Here is a 26068-nt window from a genome sequence, read left to right as displayed (position 1 = left end):
GTAACGATAAGATTTCTTTTGTTGTTTACATCCCTTGTACATTTTTTATAATTGCGATGAAATTGGTAACTCTGTCGAGAAGCATGAGTAGTAACATAATAAGTCAAGCATGTTCGGTTATTTGAACTAGTAATAACATTTATATGTAATTAAAGGTTGTGTTATTGCATATGTTTACTGTTCGAGTATATGTGCATAAACAGTGATTTTATTTTATATTGTCGATAACATACTTAGTAAGTTGTTAGTATATGTATAGCACTCGTACATGTGGTCGACAACGATTGGCGAATTATGACGGTCTCCAGGGGCTTGACACTGTGTATGGCATGAGATTTTGAGATGAGGTTATTAGTTTATAATACGTCACGTGGTGCTGGTTGTCTAGTATCCAATTATGAGTGAAAGTTGTTTATAGTGGTTGGTCTCGTCCTTTTGGTGTTAGTTGGCTAAGTGAGCTTTGGTCTGCACTAGGGCTTTGCGAGTTGTTACTGAAATGTGACATTATTTGATGATTTACAATCTCCTAGGAACGAGTTAAATATGACATATGAGCACAAATATTGACCTTATGTGGTGGATTGTGGTTTGTTATATCGTTAAAGAGGCTGGTGGTGCATCATGAAACCCCGGAGTCTTTAGGTATATGGGATGAATAAGAAACTTCGGGACGAAGTGTAACACCCCCATACTCCGAGTGCCTTACCAGGACCACTCAGGTATGAAGACATCACCATCTCGGTTGCCCGAGGCATGATAATCAAATAGACAAAACAGAAACAACATTTATTATAAGTAGTTTAATGAATAAGTACAATCCTCGAAACCAAACTGAAAGTACAATACATTATTCCAAACTATCTGTTCTCAACTGAAATGTAAATAAATGCTAAACTACAGCGGAAGACTCTATCGTCATGTCGTGGCCATCCCGGCCTATCCCAAAGTATCATCTCTATACATGTTCAATATCGCTCACCATCCCCGAATGGATCACCGCAGTTTTACAAAACAACACCGGGTCGTACTAATCACACAATCAATATAGATAACAACAATAAGACAAACAGACAAATTTGAAATCACACACACACATACACCACCAACTCCCATCATCTCAATCGATGTCCCTTTGGACCAGCCCGCCGATGGGGGACCGCAGCCGTTCCCACCTAAGCCCCGCTCATCGTACGAGCGATAACCCTGTCCATTAATGTGCACATCCCCTTTCGTGGCGGGTTCCACGAAGGGCGAAACTAGGGCGTGAGATCACTCCCGCAAGTGACCCCACTCAGCCGAGAACGCATCTCGAGAGCCATAGGAACCAATCACAACCACAATCACAATCACAATCATCATATCAAATAACTAACTACAAAGACATCACCAATATCCCATTATGGGACTAATACCGAGTAGGAAATCCCGGAAAGCACAACACGCGAGACGGTATCTACAGTTTGTCTCAAAACGCCTCTTCTACAAATTCTCCTCCTAACAAATAACACATAAAGGCTACCAATTACTTACTATTCATAAAACCCCCAAATCCTAAATTAGGGTTTGACCAAACCTAGCAAAACATTATATAAATTATATTAAAAGCTTACCCTTGACGCAAGGAATCCAACGACACGAACTACGACACGAACTGACCGTCTGAACTCCGGGAATTGTTAAGGATGCGATTAGGAAGATGACTGACTGATTTCTCTCTTAAACAGGTTTTAGGTTTTGGTAAAAGTGAATTAAAACAACGACGATTAAGTTTAAATACCCTAATCGCATAATTAACAAAACCCGCGAAAAACTCCCCGTAAACCGGACACTCGATCGAGTACCCAAGGTACTCGATCGAGTACCCTTACTACTCGATCGAGTGCCCCAACTACTCGATCGAGTGCCCAACAGGTCAGAAACTATTTTATTCTGCAACATACCCTTACTCGACAGAGTAAGGGCTACTCGATAGAGTACCCCCAAGACCATAAATACGGAGTATTACACGAAGTTTGTTTTTAGGGAGATGTAATGTGATACTATGTTTTTCTATGTGGTTATTTGGATTTCCATTAGTAATTACTACTTCAAATAATGCGGTAACATGTTTATTATATTGAATGATAACTTCCGTGTCTGGTCGAACTATAGTTGCATATGTTGTTTATATGTTTTATTTAGAATTGTATAGTTGCATATGTTGTTTATATGTTTTCTTATGGATTGTATTTGTGAGGAAGGACCGTGATATCGCGTGGCTTGTGTCGTTTTATATGAGTTAGGTTACGGGGACGTAACCTTCTTTTTAGGGGGGATGAAATGTGACAACCCGAGTTTACTCAAGTTTATATGAGTTAGCATAGATTTTACTAGTTATGCATATATGAGTTATATTATGGGTATGAGTTATATTGTGCTAATTATATGTGATGCTAGGTGTTGTTGGTTGTAGTTGGTGCGAACTTCGGGGACGAAGTTCTTTTTAAGGAGGGAATATTGTAATACTCCGTATTTTAGTTGGAGTACTCGGTCGAGTATGTGTTATTTGGCCGAGTGCACTTGACCGAGTAAACCGGTTCAGAAAGTTTCACGGTTTCTTTTATGTTTTAACCAAGGGTTTTGTTTATAAGGCTTAAGTCATTTCTAGTTCATTTTAACATCTCTAAAAACCATTTCTAAACCTTGAGAGAGTGAAAGGAAGAGGAATTGTCGAGCCTTTCATTTGATTGAAGATTTCTCACTAATTTCAACCTAATTCGATTTCCCTGTTTGTAAGTCGATTTCATTCAATTGTTTATACTGTTTTAAAGTCTTCGTCTTCGAAAAGTTTGAAAAGAGAGTCTTATTTATTTGAAGTCTAGTTTATGCATATCAAATTTCGTAGTCATATTATTTATGATTTGTCCTAGGTGATTTATTTATGAACATGTCGCTGAAAAGTCCGCGAATCTGATTTGGTTGTGGAAACATGATTTGAAACCCTAATTTATATGTCGATTCAGTTTTGGGGCTTTTCCATACATCATCTTTGTAGAGTCTAGATGACAATAGGATTTGGAATTACCAAAAAATGATGTTTTAAACTCGTTTTATGAATCAATACATTTTATGCGACGGATTCTGTCAGCTTTTGAAAATCAGTCTGAAAACTCTTGATAAGTTTGGAATTTGAGAAAAATACGTTAGATAAGGTTTCTAGCTAAGACTCATGGGGTTCCAATCCAATTGGCCTTGTATTGATTCAATTTTTCTGGAATTATTTATATGCATTTTATACCGAGTCTGTCATGTGCTGGAAAATCAGGAAAAGTCGTGTTTGTTCTTTAAGTTGATATTCTTATTAAGTTATGATGAGTCTAAGTTATGTTCTTGATTAATTGTTTGAGTAGGTGGTAATTATACATAATTATGTTATGTAGGTGATGGATATGTGAAGTATCATAATTGATTGCTTGTGTGTGCTTGGATTGTGAAAAGGTAGGATTTCCCTACTCGGTTTACTGTTTAATTGTTATAAGATTATGTGGTAATTGTTGTACGATTGATTATCTGCTGATCGTTGTTAGTCTGTTTGAGTTGGTGTGGGTGTTGTGATGGTTGTTGGTGATGTTCGCGAGGTGCGTCCTCGGCTGAGTGGAGTCACTTGCGGGAGTGGCTTCACGCCCTAGTTTCGCCCTCTATGGAACCCGCCACAAAAGGGGATGTGCACATTAATGAACAGGGTTATCGCTCGTTGATGAGCGGGGCTTAGGTGGGGATTGGCTGCGGTCCCCTACTGGCGGTGAGGATTATCTGTTGCAATGGATAATCTTGCAGGGCACATGTGTAGTCAGTTACTATGTGAGATCGGGAGTTGGAGATGGATGATGATCAGTTGTTTATCTTTATTGTACTTTGTCTTATTTTGATTATGCAGTGAACTGACCCCGTTTAATTGTTTTAAAAACTGTGGTGATCCATTCGGGGATGGTGAGCAGTTTGTGACAGGTGATGGTTGTCTTTAGCTACGGGGACGAGATGGGATGTCATCACTTTGAGTCTAGCTTTCGCTGTTACGAGTTTAGCTTTTGATGCAGTTGTATTGAGACTTTATACTTTTCTTTTGGATCCGGATTTCGAGACAATGTAATAGTTATCTTTAAATACTTTAATAAATGTTTTGGAAAGATTTCTTTTGATATACTAGCCTCGGGAAACCGAGATGGTAACAGTCTCTCGTGCTAGGGTGGTCCTTGGTAAGGCACCTTGGTATGCGGGGGTGTTACAGTAAATGCATGAATGCGCATCCACAAGTTCAAACCTAACATGTAAGCTTTCTATGTCGGTTGTTTATCCAAATATCAAGTAATTGATGTCAAGTTGGATTTAGTGTTGATTCGCATGAAAGACGGAAATTAAACATCCATTTACCGAGTTAGGTTTATGGTGCATAACGTGATCCGTTTGTCTTAGAAAGGCGTTTTGCAAATACAATGTAAAAGAGGCAGACTTGTCATCTGATCCGTCCTGTATTCGGGTTAACTGAAGTCGGGATCGTCCTAGACAAGTGCTGGAAAGGAAACAGGGTCTGCATCAGGCAGCCTATTGAGGCGCGAGCCGTCAGGCGATGCAAGCAGGCCTGTCCTGGTTTGAAAACTTGAAAATGGTTGGCCTGTTTAGGCGCGGGTCAGCAGACTGTCCAAGGGGCGTCTTCTGACTATTAAAATGTTTGTAAAATGGTTTGAAAAGAGGGTGTTTGATCCCGTCTTGGTTTGAAAAGGTCGTTTAGACCGCTTTTGCGTCAATATGAGGAACGAGACTTGAATAATCGTCATTGTATTGACAATATTCGATGTCGGGTTCGATTTTGCAAGCTTGACTTGAATAGTTTTGAAAAATGATCATGAACTAATTGTATTAAGTTCATTTGTTTGTAATTAGTCAATGTTTATCATCGTACTCGGGTTTAAACCGACATGGTATGTGGAACCAAGGATGACTTTGTGTTTATGACTAATATGTTTATTTTGAAATGTAAAGAAATGAAATAAATGGTTTTAAAATACCCTTTAAAATGATATTAACCAAATATTATCACCGAAACACGGATTAAACCGTCATGGTATGAGGAACCAAGTGTGAAAAATGTTTTATGGTTATAAGTTTATCATGAAAATGATTTGAAATATTTGAAATGGTAAAAAACCGATTGCAAATAAGAAGTGAAATAAAGAGGAAGGATGAGAGCAAACACAGCTGGATTAAGGCCCGAGAGGGCATTGAGGCGCGAGCCTCTCTGCTATACAAGCAGCCACTGTCTCCGGCCAAATTTCGGTTTTGGCTCATCTAACCTATACTTGAATCATGTTATGTATGTTTTAGCATGTTATAGTCATAAAACAGATGAAAAACATGAAAGAAGAGGATTTTTACACCCTCATACTTACATGCTAAGCTTGAGACGAGAAATCGACGAAAGTGTATCAACTTGTTAGGTCGGAAAACTCGGTTGAAAACCGTTTTAGCAATGTAAAGAGTGATTTGTTAAGTTTAGTGATGGTGTAGTTGGTCGAGATGGTATTTCAAGTGATTTAATGCACGATGACGGTACCAAACAATGTGTAAGGCTTGTATTTTCGATCGATAGGTCGAAAACACGTGTCGGTTTGTGACTTAGGAAATCGAGTCGAGAATTTTAAGGGAGAGATGAGGGGGCGGACACTCGCGTACCTTCAAATGGTGGAATTTGAGGGGTATTTATAGGAAAATGGGTGGTTGTGTGCGTTTTAAGCGATGTTGTCGCATGGGCTACTCGAAGAGGCGCGAGCCATTTCGCGGGTCTTCGAGCTGTCTTGTCACTATCACGCAATTGAAATCATGATTTGTTCTATCCTATGTTTTGGATGACATGATTTGTACTTGACCTTTTAAGTATTCCGGGAATACTTAACATGGAAGCTTTGAGAAGTTTATTTTTTGTATTTGACTCGTTGTTGGAGTCGGGATTTGAATTTTTGAGTCGGTTTTTGGTTCGGTGTCGGTTTTGACTCTAGTTAGTGTCATTGCGACCCCGTCGTCGTGCATTAAACACTCCAGGTACTTTTGAAAAGTTTTGAAATGTTTTGTTTTCAAAATCGTTTTGAGTTTTCCGACGTATAGTTATACAAAACTGTCGATTAAACGCTGCGATTACTAAACATGTTGTAGTCCAATAATCATCAGGTGTTTGTTGAAGAGTCGACAGATACTAGGTATCTACAACTTACAAACTAGAATATATTGGTAGACGACGTAGGTTAATCTAATTTATGAATCTTATAACGGTCAATCTCGATTATCACGTTTTTGGCAACAACGATTTATATTAACTAAAAACCGATGGTGCGTACAACAATAAAAATAGATCAACAACTGATATAATTAAAACCAAAGGGGTATCTTTTATGTTAAAGGGACCAATGATCCATCAATAATCAACTAAATCAACAACAAAGTTTTATGTGTTACAATTTTTAACATAGCTAGACTTCTTTTTATGAACTTAGCTAACCATTACTACCAAACTATGACAATATAAACCAATGTTTACATTATGTTGTTTGACAAATTTTTACGACATCCAAAAAACATATATTGTTAAAAATCCTAATGGGAGCCCCATGAGTCACTATACTGCCATGGGTTGAACTCCTTGTTGCGAGCATCTTCTACCTCAACATTATCCGAGCTATCTATAGTTGCACGATGCTCAGCATACTTTTCATTAAATTGGTAGATTTCTAACTCACCCCATGGGGTAGTTGTAACTTCTTCAGTTAAGTCAAACCATTTTGGGCTAAACTTATCACCCTGGGCTTCTCGAATCCTCTTTTCTGCTCTCTGCCTCTCCTCCAAACTGAAAACGGGACAGACGTCAAAAATAGGTATCTATTTAAAGGAGAGACTGATAGTCAACCTAAGTTTGTATCCCAAGGAGTTAATTTCAGTATGCACACGTGATAAAAAAATTCGATGGAACATCAGTATACATCACAAGACTTAAATCCCTTCATACTTGGAAAAACTTTAAAAGTGTATTAAAGAAGAAAAATAGCAAGGCAAAATACCTGCTCTTCTCTGCACCGGCCTTAGACAGATCACCCATCTCAAGAGCAAATCTATCTGGCCGTAAACGTGAGTCTGATGCCAATAGCTTCTTAGGGGCTGTCTCAAAACTGTTTATCTTGTGAGCAAAGTGAGTGTATTGAAATTTGTCTTTTTTGGGGGTATCTGCCACATGCCAGGCCTGCAAAACAAATTAATCATACGCAGTTATGTAAAATGAATGATAACCAGACTGGGAGAAACTTGAGGTTTAAAAAGTACAACAGTCACAGTCCATTGGATTACAAGGTAGCTATCAAGGAATGAAGATCTGTTGTCCAGCACAGTCACAAAATACGAGTGGCTAGCTGCAACAGCTTTAAATACATGGCCTTCAAATTTGAAGTCAGACGATTTGTAATTTCTCCTCAAATCAAAAAATAAAATATGTAGAACAATATGAGAAAAAAAAAACAGGCACTTATAAAAATACTAACCTCTTTCAATTCTGTGCCAGGAAGAGGCTCCCCTTCTGCATCACAAGGCTGATAACTCATTGACTCGTTCCATTTACCAGTCATCAAAATTTTAGGTTCCTCATTAGCATCATACACATAACCATCCACCTCATAACGACCAGCACTGCAAAGAGATGTGAGCTAAAAGTAAGCCAAAATACATAAGCATGACAAAATGTCTTGAAACTCAAAAAGGAAGTGCCAACGGCTAGCATATTGCCAAATGTGATAAATATATGGGTTATTTCATAACAATAATCCATCATATTGGTGGTCAGCAATAATCACTCCATCCTATCAATAATCCCAATTAAATCCAACCTAAGCACCATACCTTCTAATAACGAACCGACTGATATTTTTTCAAGTTTATGTTGGAATAGTTGATAGTTTTTGGACAACCTAGCTGGTATATGTGATGTTTATGTGTAATATTTTCAAGGGATGAATAAGTACTTGGTTTATTTGATACACATAAACATAAAAAAATATCAGCTGGTTCGTTATTAAAAGGTATAGTGCTTCGGTTGGATTTAATTGAGATTATTGATAGGATGAAGTGATTATTGCATACCACCAATAGGATGGATTATTGTTATGAAATAACCCTAAATATATAGCGCAAAGCCGCAAACACTGGCTTTCCATTGCAAATACTCCACCAGACTTATATCAGTGTTATACCAACAAAAAGAGAAGTGGCAAGATTGCGAGAAAGGCCCAAAAGTTTTGCAGGCAATAGGTTAAACATACCCAAACCAGCCACATGGTTGGAAATAAAGCACAACTTTATCCCCTGTAGTTAAATTAGTCATTATCATCTCGCCAGGTGAATCAACCCATGTTCGACCAAATATCAAGTTGTTGACTTTAGTAGGGGGTGGAACTAATTCCAAAACTACGCCATCTTTTTTCAGTGTCACACGTGTCCTGCATCCATCATTACCACAAGAAAACATATTACGATCACTACAAACAAGGATGGTTAGGGTGTTTCTTGAACACCTATACGTCCACCAAATACTATGCATAGCAGCAGTATATCACGTTCAATCAAGTTGAAAAGATAATAGGCAATCCTCAACAATAAATTAGAAATGACTTCTATAAATCCCTATACATCAAACACTACACGTTTCCGACAATGTACAATTGACAGGCAACAAGTTTATGTATCATATATTCATCTCAGTAGATTCTGAGAATGAACCAACACCTCGCTCTAACAAACTTCTCTCAATGACGAAAGTCTCTCTACTAAATGTACAGCTCGTTATACATAATTTTAGATGACAATTAAAAGTAATCTATGACATGCTGCCAAACATTTAGACTTTAGAGAGATTATAAGCAACACAAACAGCAAAAGTCTTAGTCCCAGAAGGAACTTCTGACTAAGAAGAAATGAAAAATATAGATAGGTAATAAGAAAGCCTTCATTACGCTTCCACATAAGAAGTAAGCATACTACTACCACCTAGAATGAAACTAATACATATTGCGATTCAGGCTACGAGAATTATCTTTAATCCTTCATGGCTAGATTCACCCTTGAATTCTTGTGAGGAGAATGTGATGTTAATTCAACACCGAAAGGGCTAGCTTAGCAAAGTGACCCACGCCACAGATGGAACGGAAACCTAATTATCGGCTACTATTGCCAAACACAAATACAAGCGACAGATCACAAATCCTTTCAAACAAAAAAATGGTATTTACCTTCCAACAGGATAGACATCAACAGAATTCCCCAGAAACTTAGTTTTCAGCTTTGACGTAACATCATATGCAAAGTGCTCATTTTCAGAATGCCCAGCACTCATAGGAGGATGATGACTCACCTAAATTACAAAAACAGATCATCATCAGTGATCATTCAGAAGCAACTAATCCCGGCTTACACCCCTCTCTGAGGTCTGAGCAATGCTAAAGGCACTAGGATGATGAAATTGTATGGCATCATTACATATTTATCAAAATAAATACGAAACAAAAAAACAATACAAAATCAGGCCCAAGTCCCATTCTATAAACCAATGAAAGGAACATTCAGGTTTATGCAAAAAGACAGTAGTCCCAAAATGATGAAATTATATTATACCTGTTCCGATATGAAAGAAATCCCATGATGATTCACCATTTCATAGGTTTCACCAAGAATGGGATTAAAAGGTTTCCAGGTGCGTTGATAAGCATAGTACACAGAGATTGCCCACGATGCTGCACATCATCAACGGAACATTAACTATACAATCAAATGATAAGACACGAGACTCAAACTCCATTGAAAAAAAAAAACCCTGCTCACCAGAATACACAAGCCGCATATAAGGATCTTCACATTCATCGGCTTGATCTAACAGGTAACAATATTCCATTAGCTGCCAGAGCCATATATTAAATTTGGTATCAGTGACAGTGCAACAAAGTATCCGACACAAGCCATTTACGACAACATAACACTTATGCACAATGAGAATGCACAAACCTCGGCCATTTTCTGCAGCATGGTCATTGGCTCAAAAATCACAACAGGAAGTGTCACCATTGATGTAACATCTGCCCCGATATATTTCTGCATCATTCTCCAATAACTATCTCTGTCCTGTAATAAATAACTTGACACGAATTAGTATTTGACCGCTGACTCCAGTTGCAACCGTGAACAGCAGTTCAGCTCCAGGTCTTCAACTAAGCAGATAGGTCATAGATTTCAATGTTTACATGTTTAAAAGGGTAAATTCAATTAAATTGTTTAACCAAACAGATTGATTTCAAAAAGAAAAATAACAATGAATATGCGAAATCCATCGTTAGCAGTCCCATATTGGCATAATGCTATTTCCTTTTTGTACAACTTTTTAGTGTTTTTAGTCTTCTTCTCCTATATCTTCTGGGAGAAGATATTGTTCAACCTACCTACCTTTTTTCTCTCCCCTTCAAAAAGCATGACTCAAGTCTTCATAATTAACTTGTGCACCAAAAGGAGTTTTGTAAGGCTTATAGATTAAAATAAAAGATATAGAAACAAAATCAAACTATCGTCATTTACTGGTCAGTAGAGACACTCAGGGACGGGGATCACCAGAGCGTGTCGTTTTAATCTTCCTAACACGCAACATACTTTTAGGTACAACATAGGACCTGGGGGCATTATATCTACACAAGAGCATATCAAGGACGTGACGGAGTGACATTTTAATAAATCCCACATGGATTGATGTCAGCAAATCATTAATTTTACCGCAAACCATAAAGCAAGTCCCCAGCTCTACGAGAGCATCTATACTTGTTATGTGACATAAAGATAGCAGTAGCCAGAGCGAATACAGTATCATAACTAATTAAATTCTTGAATTGGCAAAAAGAGAGCACAAACCTCTTGCCTCCACCTTCCTCTCTGCGCCTCTTCTTCAGCGTCATCCTGCCCTCCCTCAGGATTTATAACTTCCAGATTTTCATATCCAAGTAAACTACGCAGCCAGAATAAACTCACATCATACACATGTATCATGCATTCATGCTCCTTAACAGTTATCACATCATATATGAAAACTAGCGTTCATAAAATGAACCCAAATTTCATAAAAACCACAAAATAAAAGCTACAACAATGTGGCTTAAGCTCAGCATATATCAAAACAATAATAAAGCTCAAATTCAGCTACGGCAGTGCCAAACAATAAAATGCACACACCAATTAAGCTCACTTCTGTTAGAAATAAATAAGAAAGCTCAAAATGTAGCACATGGACTAGTATGATCGAGAAAATCATTAACTAAGCTACAACAATGCGAATAACACTTCATTTAGTTTTTTATAAATCAGCTAGTTATAAGCCAATTAAGCTCAGTCACCTCATAAATCGATGAGAAAACTCAAAATCCAGTACCTAGACTGTCATGATGGACAAAAACCGCAAACTAAGCTACAATAATGCGAAATAAGCTCAACACGTAGATGTACTCTTCAGTTAAGAAGATGCCAATCAAAATGCAAAATCAATTCGTTAAGTTCTCAAATAATCAGTTACCTATATGCCAATTAAGCTCTCAATTTCATTCGAAATCAATGAGAAAACTCACAATTCAGTAATTAAAGTATAAATTAACATATCTTGCAAATCAATCAATATTAAATTTCCCGCCAAAATTCTTCCATGATAACAAACAATAACTCATACTCATAAAACAACGAATTCAAGAACTTCAACTATATCGATGAGAATTAAGCTCAAAATCACTCAAAATCGGTGAAAAGCAACGAATTCAACCATTTCTACTCGGATAAATCACCGGAATATTCAAATCAAACTTAAATCAATCGATATTAAATTTTCCGCCCAAATTCTTCCATAATTATGAACAATAATTCATATAAAACAACGAATTCAAGCATTTCAACTACATCGATGAGAATTAAGCTCGAATACACTAAAATCACTAGCAACTAAGATTAATCACCGAACCATTCAAATAATAATTTCCGTAAAACGTAATTCGCAACATATGATCCAATAAATTAAATAAAAATGAATTAATATAGGAAATTCACCCGTTGACAGATCTATGCATAGCGTTACTGAACATGGAGAATCCAGAAGATACGGAAGCGAAAAATCCTTTGTTCTCCAATTTCTTCTTAGGGCTCGACATCTTCTTGATTGTAATAATTTAAAGCAATCGATAAACAAATTGTGTTGATTGAATTGAACTGAATTGGGGATTGATGAAGATGAGGAACCCTAGATCGATCGAAAATTGAATAGATTGGAAAAGAGAGGATTATATAGTTGAGACTTGAGAGAGAAGGCGGCTTCGTCGAAATTTTCTGGTTATTTCAAACGACGATCAGTAATTAATTCATTCATTCATTATCGTTACTAATTGCTTCAACATTTTGAAATCTTTGTAAACAATACTAAGACTCGTTTGGCAAGACATTTCAGGTACCTAATTTGATCAAAGTAGTTTATTTGACCAAAATTTTAGATACCTTATTTTTTTCGTAAGTGTTTGGTAAGCAGTTTATTTAACCAAATAAGCTACCTGAAATGAAATAATACCTATTGTACCATTTGAGATTTCGGGTACCTAATTTGATTTTATTTTCCGTTTTTACTCCTTAAATTTATATTATTAAATAATTATCATATCTTTTTACGTCATTTCATCAAAATCAGTTAACTTTTCAGTTAGTTTGTCAAACACTTTTTTATATAATCAGCTACCTTATCAGTTCCTAATTTTCAACTACCTTATCAGTTACCTTTTCGGGTTTCAGATAGCTTTTCAGTTTTCAGGTTTTAGCTACCTTTTCAGTTAATCTTACCAAACAGAGCCTAATACTCCGTAATCTTTCTGTATTCAGATGAGCGCATTATATTGCGGGCTTAAAATCGAACCCCCAACCTCATAATTGTGGTAAGAGCGCTAGCACTTGTTGAGATATGAGCGAATTTAATTCCTTAGTATTGATGATGACAAGAGAGATGAATTACTTTTGACCTCATTTTGACAATAATGTTGTCCGTCTTAGAAATAAAACAGGTCAAATAACATCTTACTTAACTAGTTGAGACAATATTTTTATGGGTTATTTGATGAGAATACTCTAAACTATGACACTGCTCAAAAGACTTCAAACTTTATTTTAACTACCAATAAAACCAACTAGTGCCCGTCTTCACTTAAACAAAATTAGTATTTGTTAACTTGTTATATCATCTAATTCTTCTGTGTTGTTTAGTAATATTCCCTTTAAAACATCTCCTGCAATATATTTGAGAACGTGGACAGCTGATAACCAGCGTTGATCCCTTGGAAATGCCATAAACTGGCTCAGTTATTGGACAGCAAAAGCTATATCTGGACGAGTATTGGTGAGGTAATTAAGCTTGCCTACCAATTTTTTGTAAGCAGCTGGATCATCAATAAGATTCCCAGATGTTTGTCAAGTCTGATTGTGGGATCCAATGGACATGGAACCCTTCTTTCATTGATGCAATCAAACTCTTGTAATAGCTCCTTTGTAAACTTTGTTTGAGTAATAGTTATACCATTGTCTAAATGATAAAACTCCAGTCCTAAGAAATAATGTAGACCGCCCTTTGAAAATACTGTCTAGAAATGCTTTAAGTGTGGACATTTCATTGTCATCATCTCCAACTAACAGAATATCATCTACATAAACTGCTATGTAGACAACCTTGCCATTTGTTTGTTTTGAAAATAGTGAATAATCATTCATTGACTGTTGATAACCTCTTGACTCCGGAGAATGACAAAGCTTGGCATTCCATTGCCTAGAAGCTTACTTCAACCCATAAAAAGACTTCTCCAATTTGCAAACAATATTTTTATCCTGAACTTTGAGCCCTGGTGGCATGTAGACTTCTTCATGTAAATCACCATGAAGAAATGCATTGTTCACACCAAGTTGATTCATTTTCCATTTCTTTTTCACTGCTACAGCAATAAGAGATCTGATGGTAGTCATTTTGACCACTAGTGAAAAAGTTTCTGCATAGTCTATGCCTTCTATTTGTGTGAAACCTTTCACAAGTAGCCTGGTCTTGTATCTTTCAATGGTTCCATCTGACTTATTCTTGACCTTAAAAACCTAGTTACAAGATATAGATTTCTTGCCAGTAGGAAGAGGCACTAAAGACCATGTATGATTGGCCTCTAATGCTCTAAATTTAGCTGTAATGGCATCTTGCCATTCAGGATAAATAGATACTTCTTCATAATTTTTAGGTTCTTGAACAGGTAAAATATTTTTAATAATTGAATAAGAATCAACAACAGACATACAAATGGATTATGACATAGAAGTTGAAGGAATGCATAAAGAAGTTAGAGTATGAGAACAAACATCAGAAACAACAGTATTGCAATGCCTATTTTTGGAAGGACAAACATAATGTTGCAAATATGATGGGGGTCGTGTATGTCTGGAAGATTGTGTAACATGAGTACTTGGTTGAGAATCAGGAATATGAATACTTGGTTGAGAAGCAAGAATATGTACAGTAGTAACAGAGTTTTCATTTGCATTATGTGTTGAATTAGATACACTACTAGTGTTAGTAACAGTAACTGGTGGATTAGGAACACAGTCAGGAGCAGCAACATGAATAAAGGAATGCATATTATCTTTTGTATAAGGAAATATAGACTCATGAAATACTACATCTCTGGAGTATATAACAGAATGATTTGCTAAATTTAAAAGTTTGTAAGCCTTTTTGTCAAAAGAATACCCTAAGAACACACAAGTAAGAGCCCTAAGAGAAAATTTGTCGTCTCTGCCAGGCTTAGGAGGAGAGGCATATACCAAACAACCAAAAGACGTCATGTGACTAAGATCATGCTCTTTGCTAAATAAAACTTGATAAGGAGACATATTGTTTAAGACTTTAGAGGGTAATCTATTAATAATGTAGGTAGTTGTTAAAATGCATTCACCCCAGCACTTTGTTGATAAATTAGATTGAAAACTCAATGCTCTAACTGTCTCTAACAAGTGCTTGTGTTTTCTTTCAACTGTGCCATTTTGTTGGGGTGTGTGAAAACATGAAGTCTAATGTAAAATGCCATGATCAGTTAAAAATTGAGAAGTAATATTACTGGAACCTAATTAAAATGCATTATCTGACCTGATGCTTTTGACCTTTCTACCAAACTGTGTATCAACCTTGTTTATGAAAGATCTAATGAAGACAAAAGCATTTCCCTTGCAGGACAGTAAATGAGTCCAAGTACATCTTGTAAAATAATCAATAATGATCAGAAAATACTTATATCCATTCTAGGTGGCAGTATGATAAGGACCCCAGAGATAAATGTGAATCAAATCAAAAGGTTGAAGAGAAACAAACATAGTAGAGGAAAAAGATAATCTGTGCTGTCTAGCTTTGGCACAAATGGATCAGGAAAGTAAAGCATTCTTACTTACAGAAGAAACATTACATATTTGCTTAAGTTTGTAAAGTGGCAAATTGCATAATCTGTGATGTCAAATATTACAATTTTCAGTAGCAATTACAGAATTAGAACTACTTTTATTGAAAGAAACATCTAGAACAGCAGGTTTAGTTTGTTGCAGAAGATATAGATCATTATAATTACTACCAAGGACCAAGTGCCTCTTGGAACAATCTTACAGATAGCAAAGGAAAGGGGTAAAACTAACTACTGAATTAAATTGTTTATTCAGTTTACTAATTGCTAACAAGTTAAACTTGAAACAAGGCACATAAAGAACATCATGTAAACATAATTCAGAAGTAACAGGTACAAAACCAATTGTATCAATGCACACCACACTACCATTGGGTAAAGAAATTGAATAAGGCCTATGAAAAGACTTAAAATAAGAGAATAAAGCTTTATTAGAACACATGTGATCACTGGCACCTGTGTCAAGTATCCAAAAATTAAAATAGGGGTTAGAAAGAATTTGGGGAAAAGTAAAAGAAGAAGAATGAGAATTACCTGCAAAATTAGCAGATGAAACTGTTAGAGTATGTGTCCTCAACAATAGTGCGATCACATGATTTAAAATCATAATTAAATATCATAATAAGAATACATAAGGAACGATTCATTATATAGTCAACTGATCAACATTAATCAGTAATGATTGGCTAACTAGAGTTTAACATTACTGTCATTTGACAATGGTGATCAGTTGATCCCTTAAGGTCACACCTATAGGACGATTCCTAAACTGAAAAGTTAATTAATCATATATTGATACGAATTAATTAAATCCTTAAATTGAACAAATTTATTTTATAAGAGAGAGTTATATATCTTAATGTAATGTGATTAAATAAGATTCGATTTAGTAATTAATTTGTTATATTACTAAAATTGATTAATGTTTATGAAACATTTGAGATAAGAATTGTTAGTTAGTTATAATTACAAAATGTTGTAGATTATATTAACTAAATTCAAAATGACCCATTTTACATATATGTAATTGTGAATTACCATTTAAATTATTATTTGTAATTTATTTGATAATATTATGATATTTAATTTGTTAAATATGCATTAAAATTATTTGTGACATGTTATGTGTCACATGTCACACATTACAAATGACAAAATGTAAGTTGTAAAATGGATGTCCAGTTTATCAAAGGTGGACCGAAAATGGGGTGGTTAAGGGTGATAATGGGTGTTCTTATTTATGAAAATAAGCACCATAATTACCCTACATTAGCAAAACCTACCCTAGGATTATGGGTAAGACAAAAAGCATTTGGGTAAGATAAAAAGCAAATTCCTTGCCTTCCCCAAGCCACAAAACTGGTTCCCCCTCCCCATTTTGAAGACATTGATTCTCATTTTTCTTTTGTAGAGAATCTCTTATGCTCTCTATCTCTCTCTCTCATTTTTCTCTCATAAAATTATTTTATGGATAATTTTGTTCTAGATCTACAAAAACCTCTAAAATTACTATAGTAGTAATGAAAATAATATTAGATCCAAATCTAAGGTTACTAATTCATAATACTAGTTAGTATATAAATTAGTGTTATGGGAATGTCTTCGGTGCAACCGATTGGAGTGTTCCTACACTTGGAACTTGAAGATTTTGGAAATCATCCTAACATATTGAGCTCAAGAACAAGTGAAGGTAGGAGACCTTACTTGTGCCAGTAAGTGGATTATACATCCGATGTACTACCACAAGTTTTATACTTTCTGAGCATTATAATAAAGTTTTTGAGCTTTGTTTTAAAAATTATGAGTCTTACTATGAAGTTTTTGAGTTCATTCCCTAAAACATTAAGCACAAAAAAATTACAATAAAACTCAAAAATATTACATACAAACTTACTTAAATTTGAGTTTTGACGGAAAAAAATTAGAATCTAACTTATAAACTTTAATAAACTCAGAAAAAATACACATATGCTCAAAAACAAATAAAATTTGAGGTAATAAGCTCAAAAAATACAAAAATGCTCAAAAACAAGTAAAATCAGAGGTAATACATCCGATGTATGTTCCTTTTTCGCTACTTGTGCCCATTTCGAACCATTTAACAATGTAAGGGATATTGTTTTCTTCTTCTTCATCTCTTTATTTTGTTATGCATTCAAATAGATCTACATAAATATAAATTATAAGTAATTTATAAAATGATTATATGAGTCTAATAGGGGTAAATGAACCTAATAATTGGCATCAAGAGTTTTGGTGTTGCATGCATAATTGGTTTAGTTTTATGTAATTTAATTAAAACTAGTTATTTTGTGATTTATGTGATAAAGCCACGAAATTATTTTGCATGTTATACATTCTGGTTCTAAAACATTTTTAGGTCATAATGATGATTTATGGATGACTATTGCTTATTTTAATAATTTTTAGTGAAATAATTACATTTTTATGAGTAAAATGAACTTTTATTTACTAAAAATAGTTAAACTTCACTATTGGCCGTGATTTTTTAGTATGACCTCACATGAATATTTTATTTATTTTATATAAAATTTCGTATTAATGTGATTAATATTTCATGATTTATGATTTTTATGTGATAAAAATGGTATAAATGGAGGTTAAATGACTAAAAATAACTAAACTTCGAAATAGGCTATGAAATTTTAATATGATGTCACATGCATATTTTACAAATTGTATGTAAAATTTGAGATAAATGTGATTTAGTATGCATGATTTATAATTTTAATGGTTAAAATGATATAAATAGTGACTATTTTTTAGCAAAAATAGCTAAAATGAATTTTATGGCATGAAATTTTTCCCTAATGTTGCATATGTGATATGAACAACATATCTAAAGTTGCATGATTAATTTTGACTGATTTGGTATGTTTATTGATTTTTATGTGATAAAATTGATAAAAGGGCAACTTTATTAGTCATAAAAATAAATTCAAAATTTTTGGTTGAATTTTGCCATTTCCAGGTTCTGGAAATTTTTTAAGAATGTTCAAAATTTTTATTTTGATTTTTCCATAATTTTTATGTTTAATTTGGAATTAAATGGTAACAGTTATGATTTATACGATTTATTAATGAAATAAATTATAAATATTTTGTGGGAAAATTTTTATTGATTTTTGGAATATTGATAATATTCCAGTATTTGCAAAAATGTGATTTCGATTTTTTCCAATTTTTTATGATTTATTGGGAATTATTTCATAATTATAAGGATTATAAGAAGTTTAAATAAGCAATAATACAAAACCAAGTTGAATTATTGTCAAATATTTAGTGAAGACTAATTTTTGAGTCCTAAGAAGGTTAGGATAATTAACTTGGGCTTAAATTTGATTTAAGTATTGATTTGTGATTTTAATAAGTTATTATCACGCATTTCCATAAAACCGGATTATATAAGACATATATAAGGTTTAAGTAAGACGATTTGGCATATTAATTTGGCATGTTAGATCATATACTAATGCTGCATATTTCATTGATGAATGTCATATTTTATTTATGTAATATTGAATTATGTAATTTGTCTTAGTATGGCCTTAGTTTTAATCGGTATTACCCGTAATGTAAGGGATTACCGATTCGGTTGTAATTTAATGTGATCTCATATCACTTTTATTTTTACTAATTTTTTCATATTACAAATGTATAATAGGAATAGCTATGTATTTATTATTATTTGTAATTCCGAAGTTCCTTCAAGACGGTGCCAATCGGAAAGGCGTTCCGATCAGGACGGTGTTACATTGGGAAGCGTGTCACTTATAGTTCAACGGACCAATGGAGTTGGTTTCCGAATATGTAATAGAATATTAGATTTTCTATTTTAGGAAGGCCATACTAGGAAATTTATTTATTGCTTATGCATGTTTTTCCCTTATATGTTTGCATGCATTGCCAAATCGCCATAAACAATATATGCATATCATATCGAGTATTCGACCGTGTCAATTATAATTATCGTAAGTTCAAAATTTTAGTTCACTTAAATTTGATAGATAATAAATTTACTCGACTCTCACGATATTTAAAAATTGACATTAAGCCTTACCAAATAGTAGGACCCATGGCTCCCCGTAACATTTGGGGTAGGTTCGGTTTTCCCTGGGTGCTTTCATTTAGCATTGGGTAAGTGGTGGTAATAAAACGTTATTACACGCGAAATTTGGTTGGACTCAATGGGACATGAAGACTAGTCTTATGTTCCGGGGCTAGAGATGAACTTAACGTAATTTCATCGACCGAGAGTTCTAAGTATAGAATCGGTTAAATAGTTAACCCACCGAATTATATTAATGAGGGATGTGTCGGTTTCCCCGTGCCCGAGTTAATATGGATTTGGATCTCGGAATTTTTTATATAATTAGGTGGAGGTCATTATATAAATGCTAAAACATGCTAAAATGTTTTCATATATATTAACGATGAATGTTTCTTTTCTCACTATTTCATTGTTTTTAATGTTGTTCTATTTCATTACTCCTACTAATATGCGATATCATTTCGATTTTAATTTATGTCTCCATTAAACCACTATAGCTAAAGACCAATAAAATCTCTTTCTTAATCCTCAAATGAACCGTATCATAGGTAATGGACTAGCTCCATAGGAATCGTTCTATTCCATAGAACTCCATAGGAATGTTCCTATATCATATAAGATTAGCATCTTAAAATTCCTTACATACCTATAATCTCTTGTGAAGAATATGAATAGAAGTAGTATTTAGTCAAAATATATTTTGATAACATCTTCTATGCATTCATGGTTCAAAAGTCTTATTCCTCAACCTAAACACTTGTCATCAAGCACTTAAGTTGTTAAGAACATGACAATGTTAAATTGGTAAATTAATTTGTTAGAAATTTTAATTAACCAAATACCACAATAGAGTTCATCCTAATGAAGGATTAACTAAGAATTTAAATGAAGATAAGTGTTCATCAAGTAGAAATTCTTGAAGTCAGTGGGAGCAATAAAAGGTAAGTATCTATCTTAATTGTTAAGGATAGAACTAGGCTCGAAAGAGAAGGTGTTAGACACTAAAATAGATACAAACCCCAATAAGTAAAGATCAAGGAAGTTGGTTGTGTGACTCCAACATATTCCTTCTTGAATATCTATGACATTAACATTACATTCTTGCCAAATATTACCACGTCATGAGTATTTGATACAAATTTGTGGTTTTTATCATAATTTTTGGCTTTATCGTGTGACGACTAGCAAGAATAAGTTTAAAAATTTGCATGAATGGAACTAGGGTAGTTGCCATTTCATCTATGGACATATAAGTGTTATAGTGTACTCATTTTAGTTTTGTATTTAGAAATGTACCTCAATAACTGTTATGATGTACACCAACTCTAAATAAGAATATAATTCAAGTTTTTGTATAAAACGCAAAGGGTTTCTCTTTTATGCAATTAAAACAAGCGTTGTGCCCTTACATACCACGATTAAGTTTATGGTGAGACCATACAAATCAAGGTAATTATATTTAAACTAGAAATAAAATGTCATATATACAAGACTCAAGTTGGTGATCCCAATCATTTCTCAATTCTTGATTGAAAATCGCATTTAGAAACTAGTTTTGACTAGTCTCACAAACCATTTGATTGGGAATCTTTTGGTGTATGCAAATCTTATATTCGAAGCAAGTTAATTCATGAATTTTTCTGGAAAAGGATTATGAATATAGCAATATATTCGCCCAATCTACACTTTGAAGTGTATGATCGAATACAATTTCAATCAGAGAAGGTTATTACTTCTTTATCTCTTTTACCAACGAATTAGGTAGATACTAGATATCCACTTAATTAGGTAAGAAGAGAAATTCTTTGAATAAGTTCAATAAATGTTTAAAAAGTATCATAACCTACAAATTATAAAACCAAAGTATTAGTACTTTGTTAAAATGGGGAACAATAAAGTGATGACTTTTATCTGCACCAAAAAGAGTGTGATGTAGTATCACAAGTTCACTTACATTATAATATAATTAAATCTTTACATTGTAGTTGGTGGTAGTTTCTGTTATAAAATTTGTCTGGCATTTAAAAATTTTCCACTAAAATAAATCATAGTTAAAGCAATCAAGTACAATTCATATAAGATATGCTTAGGCCTGGCACCTAAGTTGTAGCTTGTTTCGATAGTAAACATGTGCTCATTTTCCCTACATGATCACGATAACAAAAGGTTTGTGGCTCGTGATGCTGTCTATTAAAGAAAAGAGGATTATTTCTTAAAGACAGAGTGGGAGAAAATGTTCAAGAGCCACAAACTGAGAATAAGACGTGGGAAGATGTTCCTTCTTGGTCAAAATCAGTGATTATTTATTCGAAACCTAAGTGGACAGGGGTCATGTTATTTTTGGAAGTAACAACCTGTAACTTATTAAGATGCTTTATCTAGTTTCAACTCCGTAAAAGTCTGAAATGAGCATAAACATGAAAATGTTTACTTAGCTTGGTTGATTGGTCGCAAAGGGTTTTGCACGCAACAACAACGCTTTATTGAATTCGGATATGATTTGACAGCTGGATTTCAAAATCATCTTGCATGAGTTTTGATAATCACAACTATCTTAAGGTAGGATACAAACTTAAAAAGAAATTTTAAGTAAAAGTCAAGAAGTAGAATTGTATGTTTTGATCATGTGATAAACTTTTCTCGAATTGTCGAGTAATTCTGTTTATACATGGAGTTTAGTGGGAATAATGTGGTGTTACTAGTCTTATGTGTAAAAGACATATTGATCATTGTGAATGATGGAAGACTTAGGAGAAGAATAATACATCTCCAAGGTATCCAGACCTATAAAGATAGTTCTAAGAGGATATTAGTATTAAATGAATATTCTTATGTTAATAAGAATCTTGACAAGTTCAAAAGTATTGAACATGTAGAAATTGTATCCAAATGCTTCCGCTGCGGGATTAATTCATTACGCTAAGATGTATCTCCATTCTTAAACTTCGTATACTTGGAGTATGACGATAAGTTACAAATCGAACTTTGAGAGAAGTCTCTATATAGCCACATAGTTCATTAGTTAGTACTCAAGAAGTACTAAAGATATGAAGCTAAGTATTTAGAATAGAGATGGATTTATGTGCAATGAGTTACACAAAAACCATATTCTAAACACATAAGGATGGTTAGAGAACCATCTTGGCTATATTATTTAAGGAGGATATCTGCTAGAAACATCCTAGGTAGTTGAACAATGAGATATACACAATGGAAATTGAGTACACTTGCAATCATGACATATGCAAGAAGGAAGGGATGATATTAGGATTCGGTTTTATGAATTGGAGGAACCATGGTAGTTCGTTCCAATAACCGAAGTTCCTATCCCTACACACTGTGAGGACAGCGGGAGTTATTCAAAGGCAAGAGAGCCTATGTCCAGATTAGATCTAGACATGTACTCAAAGAAGTTCTTATAATACAAGATTATACACAAGAATGGAAATAGTATATAGTAAGGTTAGGAAAGTGCATAGTGTTGCTAAGACTTACTAACCAAAGCCTCTCATAGGCTTAGCATGATGAGTCATGTCATTTAATTGAATTGAGATGATCAACTACATGAAAGATTAAGAATAAATTATAGATTATGTAGTAATTTATATGGTTTCAATTTTACATATGTATAGTGCATTCATCGTTTGAGTTTTATGCAAAATTTTTTTCTTTAATACTTTGTTTTTCCAAATAGGTTGTCGAGACAATATTGAACCCTATTTAAGTGAACTGGATTAACATAGTATTGGCCCCTAGTTGCTTATATGAGGCGACATCTCGAAGTGACTAGAGTGTGATGCGATTGATGGCAAGTTCAAGTGCCATAGAGTCATATGGGATGACTAGTCGATCACATAGGCAGACTGTATGGGACACTCTGTCAGGCAGTGACCGCTTATAGAGTTCTAGTAATTTTTATAAAGCATGGTCGTGGCAAGAGATACTATAGTATTCTTTTGAGTCAATTATTTGACTAGAGACTGTTCGCCCAAGGTGGCACAGTTTCTGAGTGACTTTGATTTATGCTCTATGACTGTCGTAACTGAGGTTAAATGGGCATCTTTTGGGTCATGATGAGCTATGGCTATTTGAAGGGAATACTGCGATAGGAATTATCCACCCCCTTGTCAGGGTTATCTAAATCTCAGGGCCACTCGAGGAGCAGTGAACTGAAAATGCGTGGCCACGCTCGGAAGGTATCTACGGTAGATAATTCCGGTCAGACAGTTACTCTCCAGATCGGGGAAACCACTCAAGATATGATCAAATGCAAGTACGACCTGCAAGATACCTTGCATTGAGTGGGAGATGATGTAATAGGACACGAGAATTGGTGACGCACACTTGTCTCGGACAAGTGGAAGATTGTTGGAGTATGTGTCCTCAACAATAGTGCGATCACATGATTTAAAATCATAATTAAATCTCATAATAAGAATACATAAGGGATGATTCATTATATAGTCAACTGATCAATATTAATCAGTAATGATTGGCTAACTAGAGTTTAATATTACTGTCGTTTGACGATGGTGATCAGTTGATCCCTTAAGGTCACACCTATAGGACGATTCCCAAACTGAAAAGTTAATTAATCATATATTGATACGGATTAATTAAATCCTTAAATTCAACAAATTTATTTTATAAGAGAGAGTTATATATATCTTATTGTAATGTGATTAAATAAGATTTGATTTAGTAATTAATTTGTTATATTACTAAAATTGATTAATGTTTATGAAACATTTGAGATAAGAATTGCTAGTTAGTTATAATTACAAAATGTTGTAGATTATATTAACTTAATTCAAAATGACCCATTTTACTTATGTGTAATTGTGAATTACCATTTAAATTGTTATTTGTAATTTATTTGATAATATAATGATATTTATTTTTTTAAATATGCATTAAAATTATTTGTGACATGTTATGTGTCACATATCACACATTACAAATGACAAAATATAGGTTGTAAAATGGATGTCCATTTTATCAAGGGTGGACCGAAAAATGGGGTGGTTAAGGGTGATAATGGGTGTTCTTATTTATGCAAATAAACACCATAATTACCCTACATTAGTTAAACCTACCCTAAGATTATGGGTAAGACAAAAAGCATTTGGGTAAGATAAAAAGCAAATGTCTTGCCTTCCCCAAGCCACAAAAACCGGTTCCCCCTCCCCATTTTGAAGAAATTGGTTCTCATTTTTCTTTTGTAGAGAATCTCTTATGCTCTCTCTCTCATTTTTCTCTCATAAAATTGTTTTATGGATAATTTTGTTCTAGATCTACAAAAACCTCTAAAATTACTATAGTAGTAATGAAAATAATATTAGATCCAAATTTAAGGTTACTAATTCATAATACTAGTTAGTATATGAATAATGTTATGGGAATGTCTTCGGTGCAACCGATTGGAGTGTTCCTACACTTGGAACTTGAAGATTTTGGAAATCATCCTAACATATTGAGCTCAAGAACAAGTGAAGGTAGGAGACCTTACTTGTGCCCATTTCGAACCATTTAACAATGTAAGGGATATTGTTTTCTTCTTCATCTCTTTTATTTTTGTTATGCATTCAAATAGATCTACATAAATATAAATTATAAGTAATTTATAAAATGATTAGATGAGTCTAATAGGGGTAAATGAACCTAACAGACGCTGGTCCATCATAAGATTTAGAAGTATTAAAACCAGCAGAATTTGCAGATGAATCATGAGTATAAGAAAAACCTCCAGAAGATGATAAAGAACCTGCAGCATTTGGTACCTGGTTTGCACCATGATTAGGAGCAGAATTAAAACTTTCAGGAGCATTGCCTATTCTGTAGATGCCTACAATTTTCAACCTTATGCCCAACTTTCTTGCAATTGTTACAGAAAAGAAAGGGAAAACTGCTGCCATCTACAACTGAACTTTTGCCTTTGTTATTATAGGATTTTTGATGCTGATAAGTATGTTGAGGATACTGTTGAAAGTTGCCTTTTCCAGTGTTGGAACTTGCTTGTAAATTAGGACCAACTGAAAGAGGCTTGTTGTACTGATTCTTCTGATGGTACCCACTGTTGTTGTAGTTGAAACCAGTAGTGCCATTCTTGAAACCAGTGCTGTTATAACTATTATAATTGACTTTATAACTTCATCTGTTGTTACCAGCATAAAGTGCAGCGGAATCAGCCTGAAAATTAACAGCATTATGTATCTCTCTTTGGCCCTCTTCTTGAAGAAGATTGTTGTATATAGAAGATAATTTAGGCAGAGGGTTCTGCATCAAAATAGTGCCTCTAACAACCGCATAAGAATCATTTAAACCCATCAAGAATTGAACAATTCTTTGATCTTCTTGGAATATTCTATTTTGCTTTTGCACCACATTGACAGTTGCAAGAACAAGGAGGGTTCATGCCCATATCGTCTATCTTATCCCAGATTGATTTCAA

The 26068-nt window shown here is 34.2% G+C and overlaps 1 protein-coding gene across 1 annotated transcript; it reads right to left on the bottom strand.

The window, feature by feature from the left end:
• Positions 1–6418: 6418 nt before the first annotated feature.
• On the bottom strand, positions 6419–12471 carry LOC141634411 (oxysterol-binding protein-related protein 3C-like). Its single transcript, XM_074446592.1, has 10 exons — positions 12136–12471; positions 10960–11053; positions 10069–10185; positions 9889–9961; positions 9682–9800; positions 9300–9421; positions 8334–8510; positions 7560–7704; positions 7086–7264; positions 6419–6874 (listed from the first exon to the last, which is right to left on the bottom strand). The coding sequence occupies exons 1-10, from the start codon at positions 12234–12236 to the stop codon at positions 6625–6627; spliced, it is 1377 nt and encodes a 458-aa protein (XP_074302693.1). The 5' UTR covers positions 12237–12471; the 3' UTR covers positions 6419–6624.
• Positions 12472–26068: the final 13597 nt, after the last annotated feature.

Source organism: Silene latifolia, chromosome Y (genome assembly GCF_048544455.1).
Source record: "Silene latifolia isolate original U9 population chromosome Y, ASM4854445v1, whole genome shotgun sequence".
NCBI classification, from domain to species: Eukaryota; Viridiplantae; Streptophyta; class Magnoliopsida; order Caryophyllales; family Caryophyllaceae; genus Silene; species Silene latifolia.
Note: the sequence above shows the minus strand (reverse complement) of the source record. Positions and strands in the feature narration are given on the sequence as shown.

What these genes read in the sequence shown, in the direction of transcription:
- LOC141634411 (XM_074446592.1), bottom strand. Translation starts at nt 12,236, where the DNA reads ATGTCGAGCCCTAAGAAGAAATTGGAGAACAAAGGATTTTTCGCTTCC. An exon ending in ATGCATAGATCTGTCAACGG is followed by an intron (nt 11,054 to 12,135) that starts GTGAATTTCCTA and finishes CTGGCTGCGTAG; the next exon opens with TTTACTTGGATATGAAAATC. An exon ending in TGCTGCAGAAAATGGCCGAG is followed by an intron (nt 9,962 to 10,068) that starts GTTTGTGCATTC and finishes TGGCTCTGGCAG; the next exon opens with CTAATGGAATATTGTTACCT.